Consider the following 7,539-nt stretch of genomic DNA (forward strand, 5'->3'; position numbering starts at 1 on the left):
CGCCGCCTGCGCCACGGCGGCCGACGAACGACACTGGATATTTCTTTCGTCAGAACGGGGAACATAATACCGAAAGGGGTTCATTGTTTGCCACGTCGTATTATTCCTTGTCTTTGTCCGACGTCGAGAGTTTCGTGCTCGATCGTCCGTTCGGAAGGCACGAAACACGATATCGAAGTCCATCGAACTGCTCCTTGTTGGCCATGAGATAGCAGGATCGCGTTTACGCGATGATAAAAATGCGAATGACACGTTATTGAGTAAGAAAGTAACGAGTAAAGTGCAGGGACAACTTAATCCGTTTCCCTCTTGGGATATTATAAAGGATATTTTGAAATACATTTCTTTTTACGATTTTTGAAACGTTTTTGTTTGTTTAGTATTGTTTTATTATTCTCAAGGAATATATCATATGTATGTTACCGTGCGAAACAATAATTCATGACATGGCGATCTGTGAATGGCGTACAATGTGTTAAAGAACTAATATATTATGCTTTTGCGCAATACGTTCAAACATATAATGGATAATTTATATCGTGAAGCGTACGTTTACCTTCTGTGAAATAAGCATCAGTGACAATAAATTTCTATCCCGTATTAGTACAATACGTGATCATTTATACAACACATTACACTTTCGTTCACCTCAAATATCACTTATTTATTATCATTTATAATACATTGAATTAACATATATGCAGACATACGTATATGTATATATGTATGTATATGTATATATATAAATATAAATTATGTATACATGTACATAATAAATTAATAATAATTTCCATCATTATTGTCCTTTAAATATAATTCACGTGGTTATATTATAAATAAAATTATAATGCGATTACTTTAAAAAGAAAAGTCGTATAAAACCGTAATCCATGCTCCTTCATTAGTATAATTAACCTAAACATCCTTGCAAATCTGTCCTCTAAAGTTTGTTATTTTCCAGTTTGAAACGACAGTGGTTTACATTTAATCAGGTAGAAATTGCTAGGAGATAATGCGACTCATCCCTTTTCACGTTCGCGTCGTTCATATCCCAAGTGCAAAGAGGTTCTTCATACCTTCCGCTTTAACCTGACTACCAGGAGTGACTCCCAGGACGAGGTGAACGATCGACAGGGTGGTGGTACGTGACCTTTTGCTCGAAGGATAACGGCAAGGGTGAAGCGGGGACTTTGCCCCTCGGTAACGGGGGTGAATGCACGTACGACCCATCTACCCCCACCCCTTTCTACGAGCACCGAACTATTCAAGTTCCCGGGGTTGGCTAATTAATAATCTTTCCGGTCAATTCGCCATCGGTCGATAATACACGAGTTAAGGAGAAAAAGTCAGATCATGCACAGACAACAGGCTAATTTTATTTCAACAACTTCCTTAAGTTGATCGTGTTCCGTCGGAACCTATTTATATGCAACCCGCCCTGGAGCCGTGCACCGAGCGCAGGATCGATCCGCATTTCGGAAGCTTTTTCATCTCGACTACGGTTCTCGTGCAATGCATTTAAGCTACCCGTTTGAATAATGACACATATATTCGGACATATATTTTATTATGATTTATGCTTCAGATTTTCCTCTTCATTCAACGAATATTTGCCAAGAAAAGAAAATAACGAACGTTAATAAAAAATATATTTCGTTTTATGTGACAGTCTATATTAAAAACAGATATATTATAACTGATCTGTGTATATGTTTCATGTCTTGTATATAACAGTTACGTTTGGAGATGAATAAAACAAAGAAAGATCATTAATTTATTAATTAAAGATCTTTCTTTGAAAGAGAAGTTACTAATTTTGCTGTGAAAGATATTCTTATCAGTGGATTATGGTTATCCTGAGAACAAAGAGGGAATATCGAAGAAGTTTCTAAAACGAACGCATGGAGCCACCTGTCAATAGGTATCTAAGATAAACATACACGACTGTAATTTATATAATATAATAATTAACGATGTATACACGTACACAGTGATAAGAATGGTATAAAATAAACTTCAGGATGTTGTAAAGTAGAACAATATATTGTTTCGTTACACCATCCAGATTCTCTCATACAATGTTACAATTTTTTCTTCATTTTCAACGCAAAGATGGTAAGAAATAAACTTATTGAACAATATGATATACCTTTACACAAAGTAATGCAACAAAGTAGAGGTGCAAGTGATATATAGATTTATAATTTCATGGAATTCCATGTTCTGAAATACCGACCGTGTTGAAAATAAGAAGTTTTCTTATGCGCTGTACATTTTAGAGCGGCGAGTTTAAGAATTATATTCAATCATAAACGAGATATATAATAGATCTGATACGCGATACTACTGTTTGTCACAAGATTTCGGGAATCACCAAACCCTCAGATCATTTTTGCGTTACATGCGACGTTATCCATTCAGCGTAAGATAAAATTTATGACTGCAGTGTATACGAATGTACTTATATGGCTGTGGATCTGGCTATAGCATGTCAGCATCAAGCAATAAGTTATATTATTACCATTGTTGGCAGTACTGAAACAATGCAAGGTGTGGCAAGTTTACGATAAAGAGAATATTTTTGAGATTTATAAATAAACGATTTGTGACGTCTATATACTGATAACATCAAACAATCGGCATGTCTGTTGATAAACAAGATTATCATCGTGCCTCAAGTAAGCAATATCATTTTTTAGACCTGCATTGCATTAAAAACATTCATAATCTCGTTTTTTAGACGCGGTGGTACTTGGTGGAGTAATTACATATATTGCAGGTTTATTGTTGGTTATGGCATTTACTAGGTAATAATTTTCAAACATTAAAATTTGATACATATTATTAGTTCTTTTTATAAGAAAATACATGTCTTTAAATACTATTCAATACATAATAAACTTTCGTTAATTTTGTAAATATATCTTGATTGTTGAATTAATTTAATTTCAGCCCCTATTGGATTGAATCTTACCAAGAGACTTTCAGTAATTTTAAACATATGGGACTATGGGAATATTGTTTCGAACAGTTTAGATATCCATATTATCAGTTTGACAAACAATTTGATGGATGTCACCATATTTTCTCAGAAGAATATTATGTGATCAGAGAATGGTTATTGCCAGGGTGGTTAATGGTTGTGCAGACATTTGTTACTCTTTCTCTTTTACTCTCGTTCTTTGCGCAAGTTGTGATTGCATTGACCTTAGTCCGTTGGCCTTTAAAATTTGTGTTGAATTATGAATGGTTGCTTTCAGCTTTTGCTTTTGTGTGTTGTATCACAGCAGGTAAATGGAAATTTTCAATAATGTAACATCACTATAGCAAAAAAGTTTCAACTAATCTTTAAATTTTAGGAACCCTATTATTTTTAGCAGTATCAATATTTGGAGGGCAATGTTGGCGCAGAGACTGGTTGATGTACCCAAACTTTAACCATTTATCATGGTCATATGGTTTGGCAGTTGTTTCGTTCATGTTCCATTGGTTAGCTTCGAGTTTGTTGTATCTAGATGCGAAAGCCGGTTATAGATTGCGTAAGGAATCTCGAAATTTAGTAATGCAAATGCAGCCCAATCTACAAAGTCATCAAGGATTATCAAGGGGAGGATATATATAATCGCTCGTTATATCGATAGTATCCAAACAAGATTTATTTACAGAATAAGTTTCAAACTATTTTTGGTAATGTTAATTTTAAGCAAATATTTGTAGATCTGTTTTCAAACTCTTCTGTTTTATATGACATTGTTTTATAATTGAGTTTTCAGCGATAGTATTTAATTCCGTCCATTTTTTATAAGAACCTGTATTTATAGATTAAGAGAATTATTCTTACATTTCTATATATATTACATTTCATATATATATATATATATATATATACAATATAAATATATACATATTTTTAAAATATATTAGAAGCTACAAATGTCTAGTAATACAACAAAATGACATTAAAATATCACAAAAAATAACGTACCTCCGTAACTATTTTTTATTGCACAGTTTTACATAATAAATGTTAGTATCATATCAAATTTTATATCATATACATGTTTTAAAAGTACAATAAATATTTTATGAGATTAATGTATGAATAAAGAAAAATACCAAAATGAAGCAAAATCTTGTAAAAGTATCTACAAACTATTCTCAAATTAGAAATAAACATTAGTTTTTCTTGTAATCAAATCTGAAATTAAAGAAGACGATTCGAGGCACATTTTATACGAAATATGTACATGAAACCATTGACTGAATACTTCGTCAATGGTATACATACTATGGAATTTGCTATGGATATTAAATTCCGCGAACATGGATGTGATATGATGTGGAAGCGACTTGACTTTTGGTCATATTATGGCTTTAGTGTGTGGCGCCACTACCGTTTGACTGGTAGTACTTCACTCTTCTGTATTCCCTTTCGCAGTCGTAGCACTCAACACTTTGTCACTAATGGACACGACGTGGGACTTCGCGACGTTGCGTGCGCGAAGAGGAATAGTAGAGAGCAAAGTACACCGGTTAAACGATAGTCGCGCTACGTACTAAAACTAGAATATAACTGTGATCAATTTGTTTCTTGCGGTTTCATGCAACCTCGTATCCACAGTATACATATATATCTGTGGGTATATCCTGTATATATTTTGTCTATACTTTTACATATCGTCTGTCTATGTGATACCAGGTGATACAATTATGAGAAATATTGATATCGTAAAATTATATATCCGGGGTATAAAGATTACAAATTACATGAAATTATAATCCGTCCGCATACAATTCTACATACAAACTTAATAAAGTTCAGTTATGATGATAAATGAATGTTATCAGTTTTTTATTCATTTTTTACCGGCATATCAAGAGATATGACCGCTCCAAAGATTAATTTTAATATAGAACATAATATTTAATATAAATGAAGATATTTATATAAGCCGTTTTTTAATAATAGTAATACTTGAATGTATGAATTGGATTTGTTTTTCTTCAGGAGTTAATATTGTTAAAAGGTTCATAGAACAAAAATAATGGTAGTGATATTTAATGTAATATTAATAATTATAGTGTTACTAATTGCTGTTTCGTTTGTGAGATATTTCTTTTGGCGAAGACGACCAAGAGATGTTAACAAAAAGCATGTTGTTGTAAGTAATTAAAAGCTAATGTATACCTAACCCTTATTAAGATTTCTTATTTTTAAAATATTTTCAAAATGTAAATAAAGTTACTTCAAATTTTATTTTAGTAATAAATTACACAATTGTATTCAAACTAATTATAACTGCATGATTTTATAAGTTTTAAATGTTTACTTACAAAAATATTTGTTAATATTTTATGACAGGTGACTGGTGGATCAAGTGGTATAGGAAAATGTGTTGCAATTCTTGCTGCAAAGTGTGGAGCACATGTAACAATAATTGCAAGAGATGTTCACAAATTAGAAGTTGCAAGAAATGAAATCATTCATGCATGCAAAAACAAGGATGTTCAAAAAGTTGAATATCTATCTTTAGATATTGGTGAAGATTATAATGCTGTTGAAAAAGCTCTGAGTGATTTAGAAAGAACTATGGGTCCAATATATATGTTGGTGAATTGTGCTGGAACTGCAATTTGTGGCAAAATAGAAGATACCTCTATAGCAGATCTACAGAAAATGATTAATATTAATTTCTTAGGAACATATTATTGTATCAAAGCTGTTGTCCAAAGAATGAAAGCTTCTCAGGAAGGAATTATAGTATTAACTTCTTCTCAAGCTGCATTATTAGGTATTTTTCGAATTTCTCAATTAAATAGATTTACATTATATAACATATTTTTATATATGGTATTTCTACTTTTTAGGTATATTTGGCTATTCTGCATATTGTAGTACAAAATTTGCACTTCGTGGTTTGGCAGAAAGTATATCTATGGAATTAGCACCATATAACATTTCTGTAACTCTTAGTCTACCTCCAGATACTGATACACCGGGTTTTGCTATAGAAGAATTATCTAAACCACTCGAAACAAAGCTTATATCTGAAACTAGTGCTCTTGTCAGTCCAGAAGTAGTAGCAAATAAACTTTTTAAAGATGCATTAGTAAGTAAAAGCAGGACTGTATATTAATTACATTAGGAATGGATAATTAATAAAATAATAATATATTTTAGGCCGGGAAATTTTTCTCTACTGTCGGTATGGAAGGATTTATGTTAACTGTTTTATGCTCCGGAATGTCACCGCTTAATTCGATTCGAGAATTATTTCTGCAATCGATGCTAATGGGTATTTTTCGACTTGTAAGTGCCTGCTATCTTGTACATTTTCGAACAATCATTCAGAATTGTATGAAGACACGCGATAGAAACAAAAAATCTGAATAATGATTTTTCACAAGCCTATGCGTATATATACGCGTATGATAGATACCGAATATGTATGGCGATTCTCGTGAGACGCAGTATCGCGATACTCATTTCGTGTATCTTAACAACATCGGCCTCTTGGTCGGTTTCACACGCTGATATGTATATTGCGATATGCATATGATATATACTGAATATATGTATATTGTTGTACATGTATCACAATGGAATCGCGATACTAATTTCATATATCCTAAAAACCTCGGCTGCTGGTGACACTTTATAAAGTCGGTAGACAAAACAACAGAACATCGAAACAAATTGTGTCATTCACACGGTAGATTCGGGATCGTTTTGGTCCTACAAAATAGCACACCTAATTTTTATGTTTCTGTTTTTTTATAAACTAAATGCATTCAATTTCGTTGTTTAATAATTTTTTGTGAGTAACAATCTATTAACTATAAAAAGTTGAGCAATGGAGTTTTATTATTTTAATACAAAAGTACTTGAAAATCGGTGCGATAAATAGATTGAAAAATTATGATAAATATGAAAATTTTGTTATATTTTATACTTCCTTCTTTGAGAGGGATATATTTTGTTTATTAATGTATTTTGAAGAAACTTGTGCCTACTTCCTCACAATATAGCTTTTTAAATCTGTAACACTTTTAAATTACCTTCCTTTTTCTTATAACAATTTTTTATGCGTTTGTATCCACTTATTTATTTATATACTAAATTAGTATTTCCTTTTCGCTCCTTTTTTTCTTTTATCTCTTTTATATAACATCATACAGATGGGACCTCAAACTTTTGCATTTCTAAAAGAAAATATCTTCGTTTAAAATATATGCTCGAGACGAGCTACTCTCAATTTCAATTAAAGAATAAACGAAACAAATGATCGACACAAAGAGACAAATGAAATCATATTTCATATCTCATACGCATATCGCGACTCGTTTCACACGACTCGGCGATACATGTATCGTCGTGTGAAATCAATCTACGTGTAAAAGAACTTATATAATAGAAATAATACACTGCATTTGTAACTTTTACGGTATATGCATAATAAACAAGCGACTATGGAAAATGTTGTTTTTGTATTCTCTTATCAATGTGATCAGTTCATTTACTAATTTGTTATATCAAGA

The 7,539-nt window shown here is 31.9% G+C and overlaps 2 protein-coding genes across 2 annotated transcripts; both read left to right on the forward strand.

Annotated features, from left to right (window-relative positions):
* Window positions 1-2,345: 2,345 nt before the first annotated feature.
* On the forward strand, window positions 2,346-3,786 carry LOC100741262. The gene is made up of 4 exons (XM_003490273.4): window positions 2,346-2,678; window positions 2,741-2,807; window positions 2,953-3,290; window positions 3,360-3,786. Exons 1-4 carry the CDS (start codon window positions 2,642-2,644, stop codon window positions 3,620-3,622), a joined length of 705 nt encoding a protein of 234 aa, XP_003490321.1. The 5' UTR covers window positions 2,346-2,641; the 3' UTR covers window positions 3,623-3,786.
* A 386-nt stretch (window positions 3,787-4,172) lies between these two features.
* Window positions 4,173-7,478, forward strand: LOC100741386 (3-ketodihydrosphingosine reductase). The gene is made up of 5 exons (XM_012386838.3): window positions 4,173-4,699; window positions 5,009-5,162; window positions 5,363-5,792; window positions 5,869-6,110; window positions 6,182-7,478. The coding sequence occupies exons 2-5, from the start codon at window positions 5,046-5,048 to the stop codon at window positions 6,392-6,394; spliced, it is 1,002 nt and encodes a 333-aa protein (XP_012242261.1). The 5' UTR covers window positions 4,173-4,699; window positions 5,009-5,045; the 3' UTR covers window positions 6,395-7,478.
* Window positions 7,479-7,539: the final 61 nt, after the last annotated feature.

This window comes from Bombus impatiens, unplaced genomic scaffold (assembly GCF_000188095.3).
Source record: "Bombus impatiens unplaced genomic scaffold, BIMP_2.2 scf_0418, whole genome shotgun sequence".
In the NCBI taxonomy this organism is placed as follows: Eukaryota; Metazoa; Arthropoda; class Insecta; order Hymenoptera; family Apidae; genus Bombus; species Bombus impatiens.

What these genes read in the sequence shown, in the direction of transcription:
- LOC100741262 (XM_003490273.4), top strand. Translation starts at nt 2,642, where the DNA reads ATGTCTGTTGATAAACAAGATTATCATCGTGCCTCAA. An exon ending in TTGGTTATGGCATTTACTAG is followed by an intron (nt 2,808 to 2,952) that starts GTAATAATTTTC and finishes ATTTAATTTCAG; the next exon opens with CCCCTATTGGATTGAATCTT. An exon ending in TGTGTGTTGTATCACAGCAG is followed by an intron (nt 3,291 to 3,359) that starts GTAAATGGAAAT and finishes TTTAAATTTTAG; the next exon opens with GAACCCTATTATTTTTAGCA.
- LOC100741386 (XM_012386838.3), top strand. Translation starts at nt 5,046, where the DNA reads ATGGTAGTGATATTTAATGTAATATTAATAATTATAGTGTTACTAATT. An exon ending in TTAACAAAAAGCATGTTGTT is followed by an intron (nt 5,163 to 5,362) that starts GTAAGTAATTAA and finishes ATTTTATGACAG; the next exon opens with GTGACTGGTGGATCAAGTGG. An exon ending in TTCTCAAGCTGCATTATTAG is followed by an intron (nt 5,793 to 5,868) that starts GTATTTTTCGAA and finishes TCTACTTTTTAG; the next exon opens with GTATATTTGGCTATTCTGCA.